The sequence below is a fragment of the Bos javanicus genome, chromosome 23 (assembly GCF_032452875.1).
Source record: "Bos javanicus breed banteng chromosome 23, ARS-OSU_banteng_1.0, whole genome shotgun sequence".
Taxonomy (NCBI): Eukaryota; Metazoa; Chordata; class Mammalia; order Artiodactyla; family Bovidae; genus Bos; species Bos javanicus.
The window spans coordinates 25,436,569-25,463,266 of record NC_083890.1 but is presented as its reverse complement, the minus strand read 5'-3'; the positions used below and the strand labels follow the sequence as shown (position 1 = coordinate 25,463,266).

The following is a 26,698-nucleotide window of genomic DNA, read 5'->3' as shown; positions in this document are numbered from 1 at the left end:
GAAAACTAATTTTCTAAGTCAGGACAATTCCCTGAATTCTACCCTCAGTATTTGAGTTGATGTACTTAATTATACAGCAAGTCAACAAGAATGTCCTTTAATGTAATCAATGATCCCCAAATTCCTTTAAATGTAGGTAGGTTCACCAAAATATAGAACATAAAGAATACTCAAGGCAGGGGAAAAATTCAAATGAAACATCACGCAGTTACTTTAGGCAGCACTATATGACCTTACAAGTCTTTTTATTCCCCTGAGTGCAAATACTGGAGCTTTTGAGAGCATGAGAAGAATAATTTACGCAACTGGATTTCTACAAGTAGAAAAGGCAAAGGTATTCCTTGGCCACTTGGCAGAAATCACTTAGATCAATTCAGTATTTAGAGAATTCCATATCACTATGGAAACAAAGAGAAAGACAGTTAACCTACATACAGAGTCAATGGAAAAGGGAGGGAATGGGACCTGCCAGGGAGGGGGAACAACTCAGGGAAGATTTTTTTGGAAGCTATAGCCCTGTTGGACACCAAATTAGCTGTATCTTCATCTATCCATGAGGCTGTTCAGAAATCCCCACCCCTCATCACCAGCAGGCATACACACATAAATGAGAAGATTCTGATTTAGTACTCTCCCACCTTTCATAGACAGATCCCTCTTGTCCACTCTGAGTGGAGGCTGCATCAGAACCAGGGGATTTCCCAGTCCCTTCCAGGCCTCTTAGTACAAAGTCTTCATCTGGCAACTGAGGTGTCATCACAGAGGATTTTTCTGATTGGTCAAAACCTAACCTGACAGAGTGTGGCTTGGATATCTTTAGAATTCCCTCTCAACTCAACCCACAATCATTGCTTTGCAACTCAGAACAACTGCTGAGACCACCTTGAGAACAGGATGATCCTAAACAGAACCCTGATTTGGGGGGCCCTCGCCCTGACCACCATGATGGGTCCCTCTGGGAGTGAAGACATTGTGGGTGAGTGCATGGTTGAAGGATATGGAGACTGAAATTAGGGAGCAGGGAATTGGAGGAGTGGGGGTGGAGGGGGAGGGGATTGGCCTAGAAATAGAGATTCCTGGAAGCATTCTCAATATTAAGCAAATCTAAAAGTTACCATCATTGCACCTTCAGGAAATCAGGGTCCAGACCCACTCTCTCTGTTACCTGTGCTGTTGCATGCTCTGTTTCTGATATTGGATCCATTGAATACATTCTGGAGGGCTCTAGGGCATTCACCACAATTGTCTCAAAGATTAGAGATGTTTTCACAAGTAGATGTTTTGTTAGAAAAAATTTCATGAGCTATTGCTCCCAAATTTTCTGAATAACTTTTGAAGTTTTCATGTATTTCTCCTAAAGTTTATATTGGGGTATATAGTTTCATGAATTATGAATACTGTGTGGATATGAAGAAGAGTAACTTTTACTTGGTCTCAGATCTACATACATTTCTATGCTGGCATTCTAGCACAGGTAGGTGAGCAAGCCCAGCTGAGCGTCTTAGACAAAGCATTTTACCACCTGGTTCTCACTTAATCTCAGTTACTTAATTTGTGTCACCTCACAAATAATCAAATAAAAAAGGCATATAGAAATGCTTTCCAAGTAATGAAGACACATAAATACCAATGATTATTCTTATTTTTAAATTATTACTATCACAAGTATAACTTCATATTTTTCTAAAACAAAGTAGAGGATATATTTAATTTTATTTTAAAATTAAGAACTTTTTGAAGAAAAATTTGGAGAATTAAATTATATTATTCTCAATTTGTCAGCCCAAATTGCCTATCTTTCAGTTCATGTAATGAAGACCTGTATAAGGAAACTGGGCAAGCACAGGTTAATTACATGGTCCCTTAGGACCCTCTGCCTTGCTGTCGCCCTCTTTCCACCCGCTCTTCTTACATTTCTTCATCTTCCTTTCCTTCCAGGATCCATCCCTGGCTCATATCTCTATTGTTTCATAGACAGAAAAAGTGGGTTTGTAAAAACCAAAGTAGAAAAGCCAAATGGTTTAAAGGGGAGGTGAAAGAAAGATTACTCTAACCTTCAACAACATTATTAACCACGGCAGCTATCACTCTAATTTTGTGTGGTAGTGCAAGTTTCACCTGCTTCTCCAGAGCACTTCCAATTTTCCCTTCTTCCTCATCGCACCAGAGCATCCTTGTCCGCCTTGATTTACACACTAGGCGCAGTGGGCACAGTGCTGAGGGCCTGCATTGCTTGTAGGGCTCATAAAAATTGTTTCCTTAAAAATTAGAAGAAAAGCAGACTTTTAGAATAGGGGGAAATGCTTTAAATTTTAATCCAAACTGAATTACGTTTATCTTTGTATCATATGGCTATAAAATACATTTTTAATATTTTTGTAAAAGGAGGCACTCACAAAAGCAACAACACTTAAGGCTCACAAGCCATAATGCAGCTCTGCTCACTGCTGATTCTGACTTCCCTATGGTTCGGCCACCTATGTCTGTCAGTCTTCCCCCAAATCTCTGTAATTCTCAAGAATAACAACTGACGCTTAATACACATTTTTGAGAACACAGCAAGCTAAATTTTGGGGATTCAAAGATGAAAAGACGTGATTTCTGTCCCCTAGAGAGTATACAGATTAGGGATGAAAAGAAATGGTGCAGGAAAGCAGAAGGACCACTACTGAGCAGGACCATGGATCCAGCTGAGGCTAAAACTGTAAAAGTGAATTAGTTCCAATTGACACAGTGGAGTGATGTTCTTCAGCAACAGTTGGTAGCCCAGGACAAGTATCAGATGAAAAGGATATTACATATATTCCTGTCTGGAAAAGGAGTCAAGATTCATGGTAAAGATAAGGAGGCTTTGTTGCAAGGCTTTTTAACTAACTGGACAACTACCAACACAGAGCGAAGAAGGAGCAGGTACTGGGAATTTTGTCTAGAAACTGGGCCACAAATGGAGCCCACAATGTTTGATAGTCAATTTCTTCTTTCACTTTGCTTAATAAGGGTCTTTTCTCTATTTTTCCCTTTCTTGCTCCTCACTCCGACTCAGCTGACCACATTGGCGCCTATGGCATAAACGTCTACCACACATATGGTCCCTCTGGCTACTTTACCCATGAATTTGATGGAGATGAAGAGTTCTACGTGGACCTGGAAAAGAGGGAGACTGTCTGGAATCTGCCTCTGTTTAGTAAATTTAGACGTTTTGACCCTCAGGGTGCGCTGAGAAACATAGCTACAGTGAAGCACAATTTGGAGATCGTGATTCAAAGGTCCAACTCTACTGCTGCTACCAACAGTATGTGTCCCCACTCTGCCTCTCTTTATTAATCTACCCTTCATACCAGGCCTCACTCCCTTTTCCCTAGGGATAGATACCCTTCACCACTCTATAAAACTCTCTCCCTTCCAAGGAGTCACCACATTTTCTCATGGTAATAGCTGAACCCTCATCCTCTGCCTTCTTCCAACTCACGTATTTCCATATAATAGAAAGATCCCTACTCCCATAATGCAATCTTTGAATACTTCATGGAGAGGTCCCACAGACCTCCCACTTGACAAGCAGGTCATCAAAAAACAGAGGGACAGGGATAAAGCAGAAGCAACACATGGTGCCTCCCAAACAGAAGGGAAGCAAGAGCTCCTCCACTATTAGACTGGGAGACATTGCTGGGAGGGCTCCTCCAGAGGCAATGGGCAGTGATATTCCCATTTCACATCTGTGCTGTTTCCTCACCATAGAGGTTCCTGAAGTGACTGTGTTTTCCAAGTCTCCCATGATGCTGGGCCAGCCCAACACCCTCATCTGTCACGTGGACAACATCTTTCCTCCTGTGATCAACATTACATGGCTGAAGAACGGGCACTTGGTCATAGAGGGTATTTCTGAGACCAGCTTCCTCTCCAAGGATGATCATTCCTTCTCCAAGATCAGTTACCTCACCTTCCTTCCTTCTGATGATGATGTTTATGACTGCAAAGTGGAGCACTGGGGCCTGGATAAGCCGCTGCTAAAACACTGGGGTATGTACAAGTTCCACCCTTTTGGAACATTCTTTTCTCTGTCAAGTCCAGAATACCCTGCCTATTATCTGCTAAATCTCATGGCCCTAAAACTTCACATTCCAGGGGTGTCTAATGACAGACTTCACTCTCCTCCCTAAGCCCCATACCCCAAGTGTGTGGAGCCAACCCTTCCTCGCCCATCCCATCCACATGCACAAAAATATTCTGTATTCTGAGTTCCATAACTTCACTTTCACAGAACCTGATATTCCAGCCCCTATGTCAGAGCTGACAGAGACTGTGGTCTGTGCCTTGGGGTTGACCGTGGGCCTTGTGGGCATCGTGGTGGGCACTGTCCTCATCATCCGAGGTCTGCGCTCAGGTGGCCCCTCCAGACACCAGGGGCCATTGTGAGTCACACTCCAGAAGGAAGGTAAGAATTCCTGGGGACATAGTACAGACAAGGGAAAGTGGGAAGAGGTTGTGGACACAAATGTGGTTGAAAGTTGCTAAATTGGGAAACAGCATGACAGTGGCACAGGAGCCCCCTGGAACCCACTGATCTCATGTCTTTCCTGTTGCAGGTGCACTGTCCATCTTCGAGAACAGAAAAAATGGATAACCTAGAACTATTTTCTGGCAAAGTCCATCGTGTACCTTCTCTCCTTCTACCCTCCTCCTCATACTTCTTCTCTGGGACTTAAGGTGCTATATCATCTCAGAGCTCACATACATTTGGGATTCTCCCCCTGACCTTCTAATTTTTTCTTTTCTCCATTGTTACCTGTTATGGGATCCCTGAGATATCCCACCCAGCTACCTAATCCACCAATGACCCTAAACTAATATATCCATGGAAGAAATAAATGCCTTTATGAGGTCTTTACTCTTTCCCATCTTTCATTTCAGAGCTGATTAGAACTATGGCCTCTTCTGCTTCAGGCCCATTTAACCTCATTTTCCAGATTGTGTTTCATGTCCAGTAACACAGGAGCAGCTTGTAGAGACTGATAATATTTTGGTATCTTAGCTGGAGTTAATATTTCTGTCTTCCTTTTTTATTATCCTTAACCACTGACACACACCCCAAATTCAGACATCAATGAAGGTAATATATACTCTCTGCCTTTGGTGAAGATTTGTTAAAACAAAAATACAAAAACCAAGAAGTAAAGTGATACTTATTTTAATATCACTTTAAAAATTTTGACAGAGAAATAAGTTGGGAAAAAAGAATTTTGAATCTCTAAAGTACCAAGAGTCAAAATTAGTTTTCAGAACTTTTAATTCTCAAAGAATTAGTGGTGATAAGAAAAACTTTATTCTCTCCCTCTCACAGTTGAAGAGATAAGAATTATCTAGGTTGGAAAAGAAATATGTTTGTTAGGAAAACATTAGAATAAGACAATAAAGCAGGTATCTGAGAAGGACCAAATACTTTGTCCTTATTTAGGGTTAGAAGCAATGGGAAAATGGATGGATGTAGAATCCACAGACATATTTAAGAACACAGCTGTAGTTTGCTTCATGTCTTATGCGAATCCTTGCTAGAAAACCATGTAGACTTTTCCTGACTGGCATGTGTGGAACAATAGAGTGAATATGGCTCCAGGATGCTCCTAGGCAGATAAGCCTAAGTCAGGCTCACTGAATCTCGGTGCATCCCTGTTTGCCCTGGAGATAATCCACCAGTATCCTCAGCTCCTGCCCCTCACCCCTCCTGGCAAAGGGAAATATAAGCTTACAAGAGAAAAATCTCTGGAGGAACAGCTAGAAGAGATAATGTGGCAGCAACTTTGGATGCCATATCCTCCTCTAGACTCACAGTCTCAAAGTCCTTGTAGTGGGGATGGATCAACAGATGAGATTCTCTGGCTGTCCTCAGTGTGTCCAAGGCCTCACTCTTGGGAGTGTATGTGACTTGACTTGGAGTCATTTTGCCCTTGAAAATTATTTAGGTTCATTGCCTCAGTCTTTCCACTCTGCAATTACTAAGTCCATACATTGCATTGCAGATTATTTTATGGAACAACTATGAAATGTATGAAACTGTCCTTGCCCAGGCCATCTGCATCAGTGAAGCTTAAAATGTGATTGGAACACAAATCCATTCCCTGAGAGAATGTGTCTTCATTCTTTCCCTGAAAATAGGTTCATCATATCATTTTTCTAGATTCCATATGTATGTGTTAATATATTTGTTTTTCTTTTTCTGACTTACTTTGTAAAGATTTTTTTTAATATATTTAAATCAAAAAAATATCAAAAAATGTGTCTGGGAAAAAAGATACAATATAAACACCATAACTGATAGAGTAGATTTTAGTGCAAAGCAGCCTAAATCCAAATACAGGACTCAGCACTTTACAGCTAGGATTTTAAATTATAACATTAGGCAAAGTATCTAGCATTTCTGAATCTTATTTTCCCATTCATAATGTAGGAGTGGTAATACTTTCTTTGCAGAGTTATTGACAGAATTTGAATAATCTTGTTATATAGATAGTACCTTATACATAGTATAGAAATACAGAAGAAAACATTGTTAGTTATATCCATAGTTTATTTAAAAGAATGGATTATGTTATATGAAAATTGTTTTTCTGAGCCCTTTAATGATTTAGGAGATTCAAATTTGGAGCTATAGATGAATTACTTTTCATATGTTATTGGAGAATTTTTTTTCCTCTCCAAAATGAGAGGAGGTGGGACTGGGTTAGGCTTAGAGAATAGACAGGGTATGGTGGTTAGTGACACATCACTGATGAAGGGGTTGCTGAGAGAACTCGGGGCAAGTCGTAATATTTGACTTTGTGTTTTTACTCTCTAATAAAAGATATGTCTCCTCCCTATGGCCTATGAATTTTTAGTCAAGCTATGGTATATGCAACAGATCTTTATCCATGCTTATTTTGAGGAAAAGTGGGAACTAGAATTAAAAGCTACCTGTGAGGTAGAAGCAAGAGAATAATTTAAAGTCCAGACAAGGAATTGGTAAATGCAAGGAATCTGAACCAGAGCTGGTCATGAAAATATAGGTAATGGAGCATAACAGATATTTAGGGCAATGAAACTACTCTGTATGATGCTACAATAGTACATACATGTCACACAAAGCCACAGAACGTACATAAAGAGTGAATCCTAACGTAAACTATTGACTTTGCTAACGATGTGTCAATGTAGCTTCATCGTTTGTAAGAAATGTACCACTGTTAGGAGAGGTTTATAATAGGGAAGTTACAGTAAGGGCAGGAGATATGTGGAAATCTCTTTCAGTTCAGTTCAGTCGCTCAGTCGTGTCCAATTCTTTGCCTTCCATTTGATTTTGCTATGAAAATAAAGCTACTCTAAAATGAGTGATTAAATAAAATTAGATTGGTAATTATCATCTCAAATGTATAAAATAACAATTTAAATATCGAAAGAAATGTAGGTCATCTAAAATTCATAAATAGGCTAAGAATTTTTTGGCAATAGAATTTCAAGTAAATGTTATGTAAATATAATAATTCATCAGCTAACAACCCAGAATATTGGAGGTAGTGTGTGTGTTTACATTATATGTGTTATCATAATATAGGGTTATATTGTATAGCATTACTATCAGTGTCCTGGAAATAGACATATGCTTTACTCCTTCCCCATGAGATGCTAAGGAAAACAAATTTCATGGTAGTTGCATTTTATTAAAGGCATTCATTCATTAAGTCTTTGTGTAAGTTTAACAGAAATAAAATTAATTCCAAAAAATAAGAGCAAATATTTATTTTTATCAGCCACTATATGACATTACCATGAACAAAGATGGAAATCAGTCCTCATGATTTCAAATCACGTGATTCTTGAACAATTATTTGAATTATTTCAGAGTACATGCATAAAATAAGACTTTAATAGTCAATATGCTGTTTTAAATTTACAAATTGAAAATCACATAAAAATATATCAAGTTTGTACTTACCACATACAGACAAGGATTTTTAAGGATTTAATATACAAATCAGGCACTTCACACATAGTTGGCACATACTAAGCAGTCAAAAAATGTTAACAATTTGCATTATTGTTATTTTCTGGAGCCCATACCATAAATCTCATGGTAAATTATATCAGAAGGATGCAACCAACAAGATTAAGCACATGGGAAGTTCTACTGGACAAATAATTCTACTTCTTCAGCAAATAATTTGCTAGGAAAAATAAAGAACAGATAAACTATACATTAAAAAAATATATGGACCAAATGCTAAGCTTTGTTTGGATTCATATACAAATAAAATAACTTAAAAAATTCTTGTGAGACAATCAGAAAAACTGGAACACTAAAAACACTAAGGAATTATGTATCTAATTTTAGGTATGCTCATGGCATTATTATTTCTAAAAACTCATTACATTTTATATTTTTGTAGTAAAATATTTATGAATGAAATGGTAAGATTCTGAGATTATTTTCCAAGTCTGCGTGTAAGATTAAGTAGATGGGTTTACAAAATTCCCTATGAGTTGATAATTGTTAAAGCTGGATTGCTGATACATGATACTATGCTCCCTACTATGGTATGTAGTTGAAATTTTCCATAATACAAAGTTTTTAAAAAAAAAAAAATCAGCGAAAGCAAAAAAAAGTAGGCAGAGGGGCATTCTATTTAAAGTTATGTCATTTTTTAAAGTTTTCTTCAGTTTTATCATACTTAGGAAACTTGGAGTTCAGTTCAGTTCAGTTGCTCAGTCGTGTCCGACTCTTTGCGACCCCATGAATCGCAGCACGCCAGGCCTCCCTGTCCATCACCAACTCCCAGACTTCACTCAAACTCACATCCGTCGAGTCAGTGATGCCATCCAGCCATCTCATCCTCTGTTGTCCCCTTCTCCTCCTGCCCCCAATCCCTCCCAGCATCAGAGTCTTTTCCAATGAGTCAACTCTTCGCATGAGGCGGCCAAAGTACTGGAGTTTCAGCTTTAGCATCATTCCTTCCAAAGAAATCCCAGGGCTGATCTCCTTCAGAATGGACTGGTTGGATCTCCTTGCAGTCCAAGGGACTCTCAAGAGTCTTCTCCAACACCATAGTTCAAAAGCATCAATTCTTCGGCGCTCAGCCTTCTTCACAGTCCAACTCTCACATCCATACATGACCACAGGAAAAACCATAGCCTTGACTAGATGAACCTTTGTTGGCAAAGTAATGTTTCTGCTTTTGAATATGCTATCTAGGTTGGTCATAACTTTCCTTCCAGTATACAAATGCTAATCCAGACTACAGGAACCTCTCAGAAATGTAACCCTAAAGATATATATATATGCAACAAAGAATAATAGTAAAGGTAAGCAAAGTAATTTTCCCTTTATTATTGGCTGAATTAATCCCCAAACTCTGGTAACCTGATGATTAATTTAATTAGTAATGCAAAAATGGTTAGTGAGAACCAATGTTATTGAGAACATACAATTCTATGTTCTCAGTATATTAAAATAATGTGAAAACAGATATATTCATTGTCTTCAAAGAATTTACACTCCAGGCGAAGAAATATACACACATGAAATAATTCCACAAAGATATAATCAGAAGCTCTGAAAAATTTAAATGAAAAATAAAAGGTAACACAAAATAGTATTGCACAGACACCATGTAAAATTTGGTAGAGTTTAGAAGAGACTTGAAGAAATGTATTTTGAGATGAAATAAGATGATGCATAGTAGGTAAAGAACAAAGTTAAGGAAGGCAGAGCAATGTTTGAGAAAATCTTACAATATGAAATAAAAGAGAATAAAAATCATTACATACTTAGTACAGAAAGTTCAATGTAAGAACAAATAAACTGAAAAAAAGAGCAAACAAAATTGTTTAAACAAACTTTAAAACTTTTCTAATTAGAATTATCAGAAGGGAAAAAGATACTGCATCTAATAAAAGTAATGCTTGCTTGCTTGTGCGTGCTCAGTCATGTCTGTTTGCGACCCCCTTGACTGTAATCCACCAGGCTCCTCTGTTCATGAAATTCTCCAGGCAAGAATACCGGAGTTGCCATTTCCTACTTCAGGGGATCTTTCTGACGCAGGGATCAAATCCATGTCTTTTATGTCTCCTGAACTGGCAGGTGGGTTCTTTACCAATATAAAATTAATAATGGGGGCTAAAAATGAAGAATTTAACATAAAGCTTGGAAAATTAACCAAGAAAATCTCTCTGAAATTAAAAAAAGAAGAAGACAAATAAATGTAATATATGGAAGAAAAGATAAGACATAGAAAATACATTCAGGAAAATCTATTGTTACATCAAGTAACAGAGCTAGAGAGAGGAACAAAAAATTAAGATACAGTATTATCAAACCACGGAGAAGACAATGACACCCCACTCCAGTACTCTTGCCTGGAGAATCCCAGGGACGGGGGAGCCTGGTGGGCTGCCATCTATGGGGTTGCACAGAGTCAGACACGACTGAAGCAACTTAGCAGCAGCAGCATTACCAAAACAAACAGCAATGGGAAATTTTCCAGATATGAAAAACCTAACTCTTTGCATGGAAGGAGACTATCATATATTTAGCAAAATTAGTGAAAAAAGACTCATTCCTAAATACATCATTTAAAATTTTTCAGGACCTCAAGGCTTAAAAGAAGACCATAAAGCATCCTGGTGGTGGAAAAAATAAAACAAACTTACAACAGACAAAATCAGATTGCCAGATACTACTATAATTAATTATACTATACTACTATAATTATATAATTAAGATAATTAGAAAGGTCTGAAAGTTCTAAAGGAACATGTTAATTTTCTATTAACAAATGTGTACCTTTTCAAAATCATGATCAGGCATGAAGAAAGAATAAAAATAGTGTTAGAAATGAAAGGATATAAATTTGCCTACCACACATAGTTTTACTGATTGTTGATTAAGATTATGACTTGTTGATTAAGAATATGACTTGGAAAAGTGAGGCTGTTATTCAGAAAATAGGAAAGCAAAGAATTCAAGAAACAGTGGATTCAACCCAGGACAAGAAAAAAAATCATACTACTGAAGCTCCAAGGCAAGCCTAAAATGATTACATAAAGTTAAAAGTGATAAAGAACTTCCCCCCACCCAACTTTTAAAATTAAGCTATGAGCAAAGCCCAAAGACAATTACTATTATGGAAGAATGCCAGTATTTCCAACTTTGACAATATATTTTTTAAAAGACCTGACAGCACAATTTGGCAAGTGGAAGCATAAAGAAGAGGTGAAGGAAAGCATAGTGACATCAATACCTTCATCTTCTAAGAAGAGTGATAAAAACACTGGTCATATTGAAGGGAAGAAGACACAAAAATAAATATATTTATATTATAATAGAAACTAAAACAAGAATTATATAAGATGACTCTTGATTTTAGAAGCTAGGCCACTATGCAGTCAAGAAAATGTCCTCAGCTTAACCCCAGGGAGTTCCAAAGCTATAAGAGTCCTTCAGAGTTGACACAAGTTAAGGCAAGACTCAGGGCCTTTATAGCCCTGCAATGAGCTGCCAATGGAGGTGAATTCCCTTGGGAAGTGGAACAAAACTGGATAGACAGCTCTCCTCAGCTAAAGTAATTCCAAAGGAGGACAAACAGCTGAGAAGTATCAGTCAGGAACATTCCCAACAACTGAGGGAATAAACCCTTCATTCCCAAAGGGTGGAGACTAGGTGGTTCAAGGCAGTGCTAGCTTACAGTGAACTGTATGGGATTCTTGATCTCCGAAGTAGATTTAGCTTCGGGACCAGGGGCCAGGCTTTGCCGGAGCCAGCCGGCAAAGTCGATCAGGTCCCGAGAACGTGCACGGCGGGGCTAAGAAAGAAACTAAAGCAAGAGACTACAAAGATGGGGTCGAGAGGTTCAGACACGTCACCACGAAGGGACGCAGTCTGACACCAACTTTATTCAACATCTCATATTTATACAGAAAAGCGTGAGAAAGACAAGACAGTTGACATTTTTTCTTGGTTAGCCTATACATCTTACAAACAGTCACAAGAAATCTTGAGAGCATGGGAATGGCTCCCTGTTATTATTTCTTACACCAGATAACATTTCTATGTGCGTGAGAAGTTTGCACAGAACTCCAGGTGCCTGCAGTAAATAAGCGCCTAATCTCTGGGGTGGCGGGACAGAGAGCTATGTTTGCAAGCAAACCCTCAAGGACTGAGGCAGCTCCCAGAGCTGTGTCCTTCAGACAAAGGACCCCGTTCTCACGGGCAGCTCCCTGCAAGGCTTGATCACTCAAGAGCTTTTGTATAGCAGAGTTTTATTAACGTATGAAAAGGGACAAAGTTTCTGACATAGACATCAGAAGGGGGACAGAGAGTGCCCCCCGACCCCCACTAGTCTTTAGCCGGATGTTTCAGTTCAGTTCAGTTTAGTCACTCAGTCCTGTCCGACTCTTTGCAACCCCATGAATTGCAGCACGCCAGGCCTCCCTGTCCATCACCAACTCCTGGAGTTCACTGAGACTCACATCCATCAAGTCAGTGATGCCATCCAGCCATCTCATCCTCTGTCGTCCCCTTCTCTTCCTGCCCCCAATCCCTCCCAGCATCAGAGTCTTTTCCAATGAGTCAACTCTTTGCGTGAGGTTGCCAAAGTACTGGAGTTTCAGCTTTAGCATCATTCCTTCCAAAGAACACCCAGGACTCATCTCCTTTAGAATGGACTGATTGGATCTCCTTGCAGTCCAAGGGACTCTCAAGAGTCTTCTCCAACATCATAGTTCAAAAGCATCAATTCTTCAGCACTCAGCTTTCTTCACAGTCCAACTCTCACATCCATACATGACCACTGGAAAAACCATAGCCTTGACTAGATGGACCTTTGTTGGCAAAATAATGTCTCTGCTTTTGAATATGCTATCTAGATTGGTCATAACTTTCCTTCCAAGGAGTAAGCGTCTTTTAATTTCATGGCTGCAATCACCATCTGCAGTGATTTTAGAGCCTAAAAAAATAAAGTCTGCCACCGTTTCCACTGTTTCCCATCTATTTCCCATGAAGTGATGAGACCAGATGCCATGATCTTCGTTTTCTGAATGTTACGCTTTAAGCCAACTTTTTCACTCTCCTCTTTCACTTTCATCAAGAGGCTTTTTAGTTCCTCTTCACTTTCTGCCATAAGGGTGCTGTCATCTGCATATCTGAGGTTATTGATATTTCTCCCGACAATCTTGATTCCAACTTGTGCTTCTTCCAGCCCAGCGTTTCTCATGATGTACTCTGCATAGAAGTTAAATAAGCAGGGTGACAATATACAGCCTTGACATACTCCTTTTCCTATTTGGAACCAGTCTGTTGTTCCATGTCCAGTTCTAACTGTTGCTTCCTGACCTGCATACAGGTTTCTCAAGAGGCCAGTCAGGTGGTCTGGTATTCCCATCTCTTTCAGAATTTTCCACAGTTTATTGTGATCCATACAGTCAAAGGCTTTGGCATAGTCAATAAAGCAGAAATAGATGTTTTCTAGAACTCTCTTGCTTTTTCTATGATCCAGCAGATGTTGGCAGTATGATCTCTGGTTCCTCTGCCTTTTCTAAAACCAGCTTGAACATCAGGAAGTTCACAGTTCACGTATTGCTGAAGCCTGGTTTGGAGAATTTTGAGCATTACTTTACTAGCGCCAGATGTTTAGAAAGCTATTAATCAGATAAGAGAGACACCTCAAGGTTGACGGAGTTTCACCAGGCCCCCTCCCACAATGTACATTTTTGAGATAGGATGGCACGAAGTGTGTCACCCCCCAGCCATAAAACAATTGATATGAATACTGGTTTGTTGAGCTGTTATCAGCCCAAGGTTTGAGAAAAGTTAAGTTCTGGTGGAACCAGGTGTCATCATGGCAACACAGAATTTTAAGAGACACTTGCAGCCTATTTCCTCCGTTTGGAGACCCATGGCTTTCCTACCTGTTACCCTCTCAACAGCATGCCCTGCAGAAGCACTGTTCTAGTCACTGGGAATACTTATACTGTCAGGTAGAAGAAAGCAAACAAACAAATGTTTTTAAAAATTCATCATCTCTTAACTTCCATTAACTCCACTGGCTCATCTTCTAACTTACGAACTTTATTCTTCAGGTAAGCATTCCATTATAGTCAAGCAAAGTTATGTTACAGTAAAATGTTAAACCACAGTAAAAATTTAATCTCAATGGCTTAGCTCACTAAAAGGGACTCCATTCCACAATCATTCAAGGAATTCAGGTTATACGGTTTCCAACATCTTGTGCACCATCACCTCAACAATGCTTTCCAGGCTTGCAATAACAGGGACAGCATGCAGAACTTACACCCACTTTTAAGTTTCATTGGCTGGTGCCAGTTACATGACTCCAACCTAACTGCCAAGGAGGCTGTGAAATATACAGAAGTTTATGGAATATTGTTGAACACCACTGTCCCTGAAAGACATACTGACTGATCTAATTGATGATAAGCCCAAATGCTCATAACAAACAGGTTGTTCTCTAGTACATGTACTTTTCTCCAAGCTACATGTTTACTAAAACTTGAGTTTTTTTGGCCAGCAAACTTGTTTATAAAAGATGTACTTGTTTCAAAGGCAGGAGCTTGCTGTGTCCCCTTTGCCTGGAAAAGCAATAAAACTATTCTTTTCTACTTCACCTTCCCAAAAACATACTTGTTATTTTAAATTAAATGATCAATAAAGGATTATATTCCTAATGAAATCTTGATGCAAAAAAAAAAAAATTATTTCTATGAAACTGTCACAGGCAGGAATTAAAGAAGATATTGACCTCTCATTAAGAAGGAATCTTCCTGCATGGGGCCTGTGTGACAAAGTTGAACTGTAAGCATGTCACAGAATACACTCATCTTTTCACTCCTGTGAAAAGGTCTTATATTTCAACTAGAAAAGTCAGATCTCAATGTCTCCCTAAACTGTGAACCTGGTTCAATCTCCAGTCCTGCCTCTTGCCTTTGCAGGATCAAAGAGCTGCATACTGAGCCCGTCTCCGTGGACACCCCACACAAGCCCTCCCAATTTCCCCATAATGTCACTCTCTCTTTACTCCTATTGTGAATGGCAACACCCATCCTAAGGAAGATGCAAAGTCAGCACAAAACCTCTGACTCCACTCAACATCTTGCTCTGAGCAGATTCAGACTATGACCTCCTTAGGAAGCAGAATCTTGAGTCCCCACACTCCACTGTGTCCCTGGCTGATGATCTGGAGTGCATCCTGGGGTACAAGAGATAAAGATCTCAAGAAAGCCTGAACTTCCCAGGAGAGGGAATGACCTTCCATTGCCTCCTCAGGTACAGTGAGTGGATGAGTGATCAAGGAAAAGGGGATGTCTGGTCCTCAGAGGCATAGCTGTCCATAACCTCAAAGATAAGCACCCAGCCACACATCTTAGTGATTAATCCCAGGGACCGAGATGAAGACTAGCTTTTAGGGCTGTGATGCCATAAGATGACTGTGCAGGACCTGAGGGTTGGGATGAATGTGAGTCAGTACCTCCAATGAGAGACCCTAGATCTGGCGGGAACTCTGCCATTTGTCTTTTGGGGTCCACAAAAAACAAACTCCTCTTAAGCCACTCCACACTAAGGAGGCTCTGTAGACTGGAATACTCCATTTGACTGATGCAGACTCTCCATGTTGGGAAGTCATTTCCTAATCAGGGGGATGGGCACAACGCCAGGAGTCTGCATGCCATGTATAGGATGATGTTTCTGAAAGGTGTGCATGTTACCGAGGCTGGGCCAGACAGAATCCTTCCTAGAATAATTAAAACTCTGGAAGACAATCTAGAAACATACAACAGAGATAGGGTCAGACACACAAACACAGAAACAGTGATATGATGTGAGGTGGTAAGAAAGAAAGATGCAGAAAATAGAGAGATGCAGATACATAATGACAAAGGTGTAGACAGAGAAAAGTTGATTTTCTTTCTCTTCTGTCCACCCACCCCTACATGGCACACAGTGGTGCTTCTAGTCTCCTGGTCCTCAGTTGGCTGGTTCACCCCAAAATAGTTTCCTTCATTCTGCAGTGGTTCCTACCTCTACTCATTTAAGGAGGTTCAGAGTACAGATAACTCATAATCATGTTTAATTATGATTTTAAAAAAAACTCTACAGCCTGGTAAATTATTTCAATGTGTTTCTTTTGCATACTCTGTTGGGTAAAAACGGGAGCAGAGGAAGCTCTTGGGGTCTGAGTAGATGCAGCTGACAATGCACAGGCAGAGGTTCCAGGGTCAGTGGAGGAAGCAGAATCACAGCCAGATCCATGGTTGGGGGATGGCCACGGGAAATGACTTGGTGACTGACTCTGATCTCAGAGTGGGACAGGCTGACAGGCATCTGGGAATTCCGGGCAAGGTCAGGCATGCATTATAGAAGAGCAAACACCAATCCCAAAATATCCTCAGGAATCAGCGCATGAGCCCTGTAGAAGAGAGAGCGTGATCAGCACACAGGACTCATACTTTAACCTGACAACGAGGCACAGGAAGCAGGCGAGCAGCTGTTGTCCTTCTGGGGGATATGAAGATTTCAATTTTTTAGTAAATTCAATGATAGCTCACCTTCTGTCCACCACATTCAATCACTTATAAATGCCCACAGGCAGTAGCCACTAACATGTGGCACAAAGTAGGTGATATCCTGGTGTCTATCTTTCAAACCAGAGCCCTGGCTCCGAGTTTCACAGAAAGATGCCATCAAAGTTATGGCCTGATTCTGGGGAACAATCTCAAGAGCTTCCTACAGAACCTCCTACAGAAACTTCTTCCCTAACTCTTGATTCCATAGCAGGGAACAGGTTATGAATGAGACACTGCACCCAGGCACACTCACCTCACACCCTTCCCTCCTTTATCTGTCCCCACAATCCCCACTGACACAGAACAGAAATAGAGCACCTGCTGGTAGGGGCCCACAATGTCCTACAAAAGATCTCATGACACAAACAGGCACTGCCTTACTCACCCCAAAGGAAAATGAGATAAGCAACTCAAGGGGAAATGTATTTCTTTCTTATCCATTGACCACAGGCCTTAACTGCCCTAAGCTAAAATTCCCCCAAATGAATGAAGCTGTCACTAGAAGGAAAGGAAACCAGTGCTCTGACCCTCTTAATGGAGGAAGTTTTCAGAAAGGAGCCCATGAGACAATGATGAACTTTAAAGAAGTCTTAGAATAAGTCCCACCTGTCATCTCCATGGCAGGGCTACCCTTTCAAATCAGTAAAGTCAGACTCCAATGTCTCCCTAGGTTGTTCATTTCCTCTCACCCCCAGCATCGCCTCCCCCTTTCAGGATCAGGAAGAAAGAGCTACATCCAGAGGCAGAGGCTGCCCTGAACAGACGGTCTCAATCACAGCCCATGTTCCCATTTCCCCAGAGTTCCTTACCCTTCTGGCTCCTGTGATGGATGATGAGGCCCAGCCCGAGGAAGATCAGCCCCAGCACGAAGCCTCCAACACCACTCAGCATCTTGCTCTGGGCAGATTCAGACTGTGCCCCTGGGGAGCAGAGCCTGAGTGTCAGCGTTTGTCCCCACATCTGACGGTGTCCCTTTAGGAAGCTTGAGGTCTAGTCTGAGAATCAGGAGGTGGAGGTGTCAGGGGAACCTGGCTCTCCATTTCGACCATCCCCAGGGGAGGGACCCACCAATGGATCTTCGGACACAGTGGGCAGATGAGAGAAGGTGAAAGTGGATCCCTGCTCTCAGGGACACTTCCATAACCTTAGACCTTAAGACTGTGGTCACCAGTCAGTTCTACAGAGCTACCAGGCTGGGCTCTGGGGCCATGATGTGTAGAGTGAGCTCCCTCTATGTGAAAAGACAATGTGATTTGGCTCTTCTGATGCCTGTGCTAGAAGGCATGAGCACTCTTGTGTCCTGTGATTTCCAGTTCAGTAGTGATGCTGGGGACAAGGGATGAGAGGGTATGGACCAGGGAAACTCTGCCCACCCCTGTCCTGTAGGGTCCACAGTGAAAGGAAACCTAGTGCCCTTACGCCACTCCACCGTGATGGGGCTCTGGAGGCTGGGGTGCTCCACACGGCAGGTGTAGACATCTCCTCGCTGGGGGGTCATCTCCAGCATCACGAGGATCTGGAAGGTCCAGTCCCCGTTTCTAATAAGAGGGGTGGACACAACGCCGGCTGTCTCCTCCCGGTCATTCCGGAACCACCGAACCTTGATCTGGCTGGGATAGAAATCCGTCACCGAGCAGACCAGCAGGTTGTGGTGGTTTAGAGCCTCAGTCCTGGATGGGGAGATGGTCACTGTAGGTTCCACTGAGGGAGGAACAGACAGGAAAAGATACAGTGAGACGTGAGACCACACAGCACGTCTTCCATAGGCAGGAGTCATTCCTTGGTACCAGAGTGGAAAGATCCTTGGATTCCAAGCCTTGGATTTAGATCCATGCTGAGTCATTTAATTAGATTGAATAAACACATCGGTCAGTTTCCTTTTCAGTCTCAAGAGATCGTTGCAATCACTCTATGGGAGTTATTCTATCAATACTAATTGATAATGGAGCATTTTAAAATTATAAATTAAAAATAATTATAAATTAAAAATTATAAATAATTATAAATTTTTTTTTAATAAATTTTTTTAAAAAGCACATGGACTTGTTTTCTCCCCCACCTATTAAAGGTGACCACCAGGATCAGCACTGGTGACTTGTGCTGGGACAGTGATACCGTTTTCTGTTAGTCCCTGTGCTCCCCACAGTAGAGAAAATCCAGCAGCTTTGACTCCCACCTGCTGGCTGAAATGATCAACATTAGTCGTGGCCTCAGGAACAGCAACATGGACTGAGAATTAAGAAAGTATAGACATTTCTATGTCCGGTAAAGTAGGTCAACAATGACTATTCCATCCTTCCTACAAGTAATGCTTCTCAAACAAGCTATATTCTATAATTCTTAGCCTGCAATATTAACAAAATTTGAGAGCAAGAGCATGCTCTTCTTACATGTTGCCAGTCAACAAAGCACCTCTCTCAGCTTTTAGCCTAACCTTAGCTCAGATGCCATACTCTAGTGAACTTCACACACACACACACACACACACACACACACACACACACATTGCATTAAGATACATAAACTTCCAGGGACTTCCCTGATGATCCAGTGTATGACTCAACACTCCCAAATGCAGGGGTCACAGGTTCCATCCATGGTGGGACAACTAAAATCTCGCTTGCAGCCCAAGTGCTGCAATGAAGACCCAGTGCAGCCAAAAATAATAATGATAAATAAATACAATTAGCTACATATATTATTTTAAATGATATATAAACTTCCATCTCCACATCATATATCCCACCTATATTTTATTTATTCTTTGATTCACTTATTAATCCAATCAACAAACATAAATTTGACAAGCACAGGAAATCCAATGATATACAAGAACATGGCCCCTGGCTTCACAGAACTTGCAATCTAGTAATAGAAACAAACAAAAAAAGAATGTTATTTTAAAAGTTTGTAATTTTTGAAGTAAAGGAAAGGGGACTTTAAAAACAAGTAACAATGATAAAATGTTTGACTATGTTTCAATTCCTTTATCTTCTAGGATTGCTACTCATCATCAAATGCAACATACCTCCCAAATTCTTTAACACGTCTTACCCTTTATTTATCTAGGCATTGTACTGAATCGCCCTCATTCTCTTAGCCTGAAACCATAGTAAATATTTCACGTGTGGTTTAGTTATTTGATAACATGTTATGTTCTCTAATTTCCTCTTTTTTCTTTTAATATTCAAGTAAGTGTAACTGCTGGCTCCCTATCCTACTCCATTCCCCTGCTATTAAGAATAACTGTCTTGTTCTGAAATCAGACATTATCGCATGTATTCTCTATAGAAAATATTCTGAGATTCTTGCAGCAGTTGGCCTGAGTTAATGAGAATGTTATATAAACATTTAACTGTGACTTGCTGAGGTGAGCAGGCAGTCAAATTACCCCAATTACATGTCACTCATGAGCCATCATCTGGAAGGAAGCATGCTTTTGTTTGGTCTTGACTCTTGATCAGGTTCTTCTTCCTGGGCTCTGACTGAAGTCATAATCAGCTATGTGGACTTATAAAATCTGTTCATCTCAAACAGATTGGGAGTAAAAATGAAGGTCACAAGTTCAAAAGAGAAATGTTAGAGTAATGTATATGGAAAAAGAACTGAAATAACAAAAATATAAGTTGTTGTTCAGTCACTAAGTCGTGTACAACTCTGTGACCCCATGGACTGCAGCACACCAGGCTTCAGTTAATCCTTTCCTATCTTCCAGAATTTGCTCAAACTCATGTCCATTGAGTCAGTGATGCCATCCAGCCATTTCATCCTCTGTTGCCCCCTCTCCTCCTGCCCTCAATATAAGTACTCATTGACATTAGGATGAAGAAGAAGGCAAGACTGTGAAGTAAGCTAAAAGTTATTTGAACCTGTATAGATAACACTGGAGTCAAACTAGGGATTAATCAGTGAGTTTTCAGCCCTTTGAATATATCATTTCATCCCACTACCATTGAAAACAGGCAGAAACAGACTGGTACTGCTGCTTCTGGTCATAACTGACTTTAATGGAGGTTTTGCTTCTGTTAGATGCTATACACATGTAGTAAAGAACATGATGACTGTTTTGTATTCGGAGAACACTTCACAACTTAGGGAATAACTATGATGTACTTACTTAAGCTGTTTATTATGTACCAATATTAGTCCATGGGGTCGCAAAGAGTCAGACATAACTGAGTGACTGAACAACAACAAACAGTGTATATAAAATGGTGATGCTGATTGTTAAGGTAGTTGTGAAATGAAGTAGCATAATACAGATGGTGTTTGGTAAGATAATTGTCTAGAACTAGTTGCTTATTACATGGGTATAATTTCTGAAGTGGATGGAAATGTTGGGAGAGGGGAGAGGAAGGGAGCAAAGGCAGGATTTAGGCCAAAAGAAACTAGCTGCTACTGCTAAGTCACTTCAGTCGTGTCCGACTCTGTGCGACCCCATAGACGGCAGCCCACCAGGCTCCCCCGTCCCTGGGATTCTCCAGGCAAGAACACTGGAGTGGGTTGCCATTTCCTTCTCCAATGCATGAAAGTGAAAAGTGAAAGGGAAGTTGCTCAGTCGTGTCTGACTCTATCGACCCCATGGACTGCAGCCCACCAGGCTCCTCCATCCATGGGATTTTCCAGGCAAAAGTACTGGAGTGGGGTGCCACTGCCTTCTCATAAAAAAACTAAAAACTTCTCATAAAAAAAAACATAAAAGAAACTAGAAATAATGTTTATTCAGTAATTTAATGGCATTACTTTATTTATCCCAAAACTTCAGTCTTTCTACTATGCCATTTGTTGACCTTTTCTAAGAAATTAAAACTCTCTCTTACAATACCATTCAAGTGTTGGGGGCTTTTTTTAGCAAACACTTTTTCCCTCAGACTTTGCATTCACAAATTCTACATTGTTAATTTTGCATTCACAAATTCTAAATCCATTCAAGTCAATAAGAATTTACTTTAAAGCATTGAGCAAAATAGTAAAGAATAATTGATAAAGTCATTTTTAAGGCACTATTTACCTTTCTGTTTCTCTTGAGCCTAAGTGGATGGGCAACAGAGTACATTTATTCATTAATTTAACAAAGTTTTATGGAGTTCATACTACCTGCCAGTGTGTCAGACTAGGCACACAGGGATAATTAAGACAGCCCCGTGGCTGAAAGAAGTCCAGGCCCAGTGATATAGTGATATCCATTTAAGAAACCAGGATTACGGTGAATAATAATTTGAAACCAAAAAGTGAAAATGTATTATTTCATGACTGTAATACAGCACCACGAGTTCAAGTTGCCCTAAGAGCACCCGGAAGTAACCCTAAGGCCACCAAGCTGAGCTGTCAGGCCTCCAGGAAGCAAATACGCCAAAGGCACCAGGCGGGGAGGTGCAGAATGAATGGAAATAACAGCACAGGACGGGGCCTTCGAGAGGTGACCCACACCGGGCAGGCCGGGCCGCCTCTGCAGGGAAGTCTCCAGGGCTGCCAAATTCGATGCCCCCGCCCCACACGCTGTGCCCTCGGTCCCCTGTCCCTCAGCGCCTCTCTGTCCCATCCGTGGGTCTGGGGACCCCCCTCTCCGGGGGATTCAGCCCCCTCCCCGCGCGAAGTCCTGGAGAGGGTAGGGCGGCCCCGCGGAGGGCAGTCAGCACTCACCTCGCCGCTGCAAGGATGTGATGAGCTCCGCCTGGTAGTTGTTTCTGCACACCCTGTCCACCTCGGCCCGCACCCGCTCCAGGATGTCCTTCTGGCTGTTCCAGTACTCGGCGTCCGGCCGCCCCAGCGGGGTCACCGCCCGGTACTCGTCCCAGTCGCTGTCGAACCGCACGTTCTCCTCCTGGTTGTAGATGTATCTGGTCACGTACCGCACCCGCTCCGTCCCGTTGGTGAAGTAACACAGGCCCTTAAACTGGTACACGAAATCCTCTGCGGGGAAACAGCAGCTCGGTCAGGCGCAGCTCCACAGCCCCACGCGGCGGCCGCTCGGCCAGATGGGGAGGTGCCGGCCGCCGCCAGCGGGGTCCCTAAACCTGAAACCCGCCGCCTCTCAACCCCTGTTCCTCTCCAGCCCGGCCCTGCGCCTTCTGCTGTGAACCCGGGTCCTCGAGCGGTTCCTCCCCAGGCTCCCAGGATGTGAGGAGGCCTGACGCTGAGGGAGCCCTAGGACCTGTGATCCCTAGAGGCTCAGAATCAAGTAAACAGGGCGGCAGGTTGATTTTGCATCCATCTCTGTACTTAAAGATTCTTACATGAAATCCGATTTTACCCCGAACTCCTGGGAACCTCAGAGACAAACGAGAGCAGGAGAGTTCAAGGGATGGCAAAGGACCTGTAGAATTAAGCCTGTCCTCCTCCTGACAGGAGTATTCTCTTGGTCCCCAGCAAAGTGTCCTTACAACGCCTTGGCTTACTCTTGAGTTTCTGCCCCCCGCACCCGACTCCTGTGTGGTTTGAAGGGACCAGCAAACCCCACCCCACCCACCCCCCAGTCCTAAAAAGGGCAGTTTATTCACAGAAAGAGTATGGACTTTCAAATTAGATTAGAGCTAATATATAATCAAATATGTATTCTCTTTTTATGTTCTCCTTTGTCCTAAATCCTGTCCATCCTCAAGTTTCTGAATATCAGTCAAGTCACCAGTTGACTACAAATCGTGAAACTTGAGATTAAAATTCTGTCTGTGGTCACCCAGGCAGCTCCACTCAAGAAATAAAAGTTTGCTTCCACAAACCCTCCACTGAGAGTCAGGAATATACAGTCTTCCCCTCAAATGCTGAGCTTGCAGAGACCATGGCTGCCCTACACATCCCCAACCCGTAGCAGTAAGTCCAGACAAGGTCTTGGGGGGACCCTGAAATGACAGGTTCTGCAGTGCCTTCTTTGGAGAAAGTCACATCTTTAAAAAAAAATGCCCATGCTCACTTTGTCCTGGCACTTGTAGATACACACTATGTCTCATCCTCCCCGTTACAACATTCCCAGGGTTAAACCTGTGGGAGGGGAATTGTCCTCACCTTGTCCTTAGAGGGTGGAAATGAGAATGTAACATAGCCCTCATTCCCAATGGGAGGAAATGTGTGATAAAAGACAGTATCCTAAGATCACACCCCAGCCCAAGGGTCCCTCAGAGCCTGCTCCCCAGAGTGGTGGCTCCAGGGAGCAGCTGCCCTGCACTTACTTGGTGAGTCTCTGCCCTCAGCCCCTGGGGTGCTCAGCATCACCAGGGTCACCATCACAACTGCTGTCCAGAGGCCTCTGGGGATCCACAGAGCCACCATCCCAGACATAATTGAGAACAAAGGAAGAACTAATGGTAGTCAACACAGCTCAAACACAGTGGATCTGGTGAGACCACTTCACAGAATAAAAGCCTATGAGAGCTTCCATGTATGGCAGGATTGGAGAGTCCCTAGAAAAGGGACCAATCAGCAGTGGAGTGGAAAAACTTCATCTGTTTCTGGGTAGACATTTTTTTTTGAAGGTTCTTAATCTAATGCCTGGCACTGTGTCCTAATCAAATTACACTGGATTGAGATGAAAATGTTCTCTCAGTTATACAATATCTGAATATTGAATGCCTTAGGAGTTTAAATAATGAAAAAAAAAGATTCAAGAGTAGATATTTCTGTGATATTTATTTAAAACCTGTTGTTCTTAGAATTTGGGGTATGGGAAAATAAAAGTGAAAGTGTTAATTAATGAGTTGTGTTCCACTCTTTGCAACCCCATGGACTGTAGCCCTCCAGGATCCTCTGTCTATGGAATTCTCCAGGCAAGAATACTGAAATGGTTTGTCATTCCCTTCTCCAGAGGATCCTCATGACCCAGGAATCAAACCCGGGTCTCCTGCATTGCAAGAGGATTATTCTTTGCTGTGTGAGCCACAAGGGAAAATAAGTGGGGATCATATTTCAGAGAGGGAAAATTATTGTCACAGAGATGTTTACTTTTATTGTCTTAGATACCCTGAAGATCCTTAAGTTGTGGGTGGGAAGAACAGAGTTCTTGAAGGAAATAGTTTTGAGCTGCAGTTCTACCATTGATGTGCTTTATGAGAGTCAACAAAATACTGAACCTTTTGCCTAAAACTTCTCTATAAAATTGAATCATGTTTCATGCATTTTATATCTAGACCTTCATATATACAAACTTAAGGGTAATATGACTTGTTTAATATTACAGCATGTTCCTCAGCTGCCATGTGTAACTGTTCGCAATATCAGGTTAATATGTGGAACAAGAAAACAAGCAAAAAAAAATGACAATCAGAACCTCCCTGGCAGTCCAGTGATTAAAACTCTGCCCTGTACTGCAGAAAGTGTGGGCTCAATCTCTGGGAAGCTAGGATCCTGCATGCCATGGGGCACAGCCAAAACTTTAAAAAATTGACAGCCAGCCCTGCTGGCAAGTGATTTTTCATTACATAAGAATCTAGGGCTTCCCTGGTAGCTCGGATGAGAAAGAATCCACCTGCAATGCAGGAGATCTGAGTTTGATCCCTGGGTTGGAAAGATCCCCTGGAGAAAGGAATGGCTACCCACTCCAGTATTCTTGCCTGGGGAATTCTAAGAACAGAGGAGCCTGATGGGCTACAGTCCATGGAGTCTCAAAGAGTCAGACACTACTGAGCAACTAACACACTTATAAAAAAGAAAAGAATCTATTGCATTTATGCCTTTTGAGTTAAAGTATTTGGAAAGTTAAGTTGATTTTTCTCTTAAAATATCTTCATCCGCTCAAATTCTTCCTGAACAGTCTGATTGTGCAAAGGCATAGTCCACTAACATAACTAACATAAAAGCATTAAGATATTGTCAACTTCAATTTTGAGGATAGAGAGCAAAATTGTGAAGAAGCATTTCCTGGGGCTTGAATTCTGTTGATGTTTAGAGAGCTGTGCCAACCCTAAGAATCAAATCTCAATGGCAGAAGTATCAATGTGCTTTATTAAATAAACGTCTTATTTATCAGACTTCTCTTGCCCATGTCTAAGGACAGTATAAAATGGTTACAGAGCAATTAGAACAGTGTCTGGCATATATCAATGAACAAGAAAATAAGTGTCTCTCCCTCTAATTTCTCTCTCCTTCTCTGTCTTTCCTGAATTTTAGGTTCTTCTTTCAGAAGAGAGGAGATGATCTAAAAGCAGAATACAAAGAGTTTACCAGGTAAAAAGAAATAGGGAAAAGGCAATGACAAGAAGTTTCCCTTAGTTGCACATGAAAGCAATGAGTTAGTTCAATATTCTGAATTAGGTGTATAGTCCCAGGGCACCTGAGACTGGGAAATCTGTCACTGGGCTTCCACCTACTCTAGTACACTCAGGACCAGGGTAGCTCCAGAATAAAGAGGGTTCCAGGATGGGATAAAAGCATAAAATAGGAACATCAAGCTCAGACCAGTAACTGGGTTGTGGGGCAACAAAGAACAGTCAGAGAGGGATTCCAAAAGTGTCTCAGTTCCCTCAGGCCCACCACAGGGTCTCTAGGAATAAACAGAGGCTTCTGGCCCTTCCCCTCCCTCCTGTCCTAAGGAGGAAGTTCCCTCCGCCCTGTTCTGGGGCTGTGCAGTGAAGGCTGCCTCAGACCTGGGGATTACCCTCTTTTTACAGGCCTCTTCACACAGCCTTTTTAACTGGCAACACGTGTCAGCTTAAAATCTTTTTTCTGATTGGCTACAACCTCATCTGCAAGGCTGTGGCTTGGGCGTCTGCCTGCTGCTTCCCCCAAGCCAGGTAACATTCTCTACATTTTCTAGAGTTCTCTGCACTGTCCTTATCTGTGCTGAGTTACTCAGGGCCGTCACTGCTGGCCTGGCCTGGTCTGATTCCAAGTATTTACCTGAATCACTCTGTGGAGGCAGGGAGCTTAGGATGAGGCGGTGTGTATCCCACTTCAGTAGATGGAGGGATCTAGAAACAGTCATTGATATGGGTGAAGGTCACTGTAGGGAAGCTCTCATGGTACATCCTCTGTTCCCTCGGAGTGGAAGATAAAAGCTGTGAACTACGTCCCTGTGAAAATTCAGGGAGAAATCATCTTCTTTGGTCAGCATCCACTGGAATCTGTACTTGGTCAGTGGGGTTAACTGTGAAAGTAATAATCG

General features: G+C 41.7%; 2 protein-coding genes across 2 annotated transcripts; one reads left to right on the top strand and one right to left on the bottom strand.

Moving 5' to 3' along the window:
• Positions 1–832: 832 nt before the first annotated feature.
• On the top strand, positions 833–4,888 carry LOC133236445 (SLA class II histocompatibility antigen, DQ haplotype D alpha chain-like). Its single transcript, XM_061398471.1, has 5 exons — positions 833–976; positions 3,044–3,292; positions 3,739–4,020; positions 4,262–4,435; positions 4,587–4,888. Exons 1-4 carry the CDS (start codon positions 895–897, stop codon positions 4,414–4,416), a joined length of 768 nt encoding a protein of 255 aa, XP_061254455.1. The 5' UTR covers positions 833–894; the 3' UTR covers positions 4,417–4,435; positions 4,587–4,888.
• Positions 4,889–16,147: 11,259 nt separating this feature from the next.
• LOC133236450 (boLa class II histocompatibility antigen, DQB*0101 beta chain) lies at positions 16,148–23,979 on the bottom strand. Its single transcript, XM_061398476.1, has 5 exons — positions 23,772–23,979; positions 22,249–22,518; positions 18,025–18,306; positions 17,415–17,525; positions 16,148–16,448 (listed from the first exon to the last, which is right to left on the bottom strand). The coding sequence occupies exons 1-5, from the start codon at positions 23,878–23,880 to the stop codon at positions 16,435–16,437; spliced, it is 786 nt and encodes a 261-aa protein (XP_061254460.1). The 5' UTR covers positions 23,881–23,979; the 3' UTR covers positions 16,148–16,434.
• Between the last annotated feature and the right edge of the window lie 2,719 nt (positions 23,980–26,698).

Excerpts from the sequence above, each read along its gene's own strand:
- LOC133236445 (XM_061398471.1), top strand. The coding sequence starts at position 895 with ATGATCCTAAACAGAACCCTGATTTGGGGGGCCCTCGCCCTGACCACC. Across the intron at positions 3,293-3,738 it reads CTCTACTGCTGCTACCAACA|AGGTTCCTGAAGTGACTGTG; the intron begins GTATGTGTCCCC and ends TCCTCACCATAG. Across the intron at positions 4,021-4,261 it reads GCCGCTGCTAAAACACTGGG|AACCTGATATTCCAGCCCCT; the intron begins GTATGTACAAGT and ends TCACTTTCACAG.
- LOC133236450 (XM_061398476.1), bottom strand. The coding sequence starts at position 23,880 with ATGTCTGGGATGGTGGCTCTGTGGATCCCCAGAGGCCTCTGGACAGCA. Across the intron at positions 22,519-23,771 it reads TGAGGGCAGAGACTCACCAA|AGGATTTCGTGTACCAGTTT; the intron begins GTAAGTGCAGGG and ends GTTTCCCCGCAG. Across the intron at positions 18,307-22,248 it reads CACATCCTTGCAGCGGCGAG|TGGAACCTACAGTGACCATC; the intron begins GTGAGTGCTGAC and ends TTCCTCCCTCAG.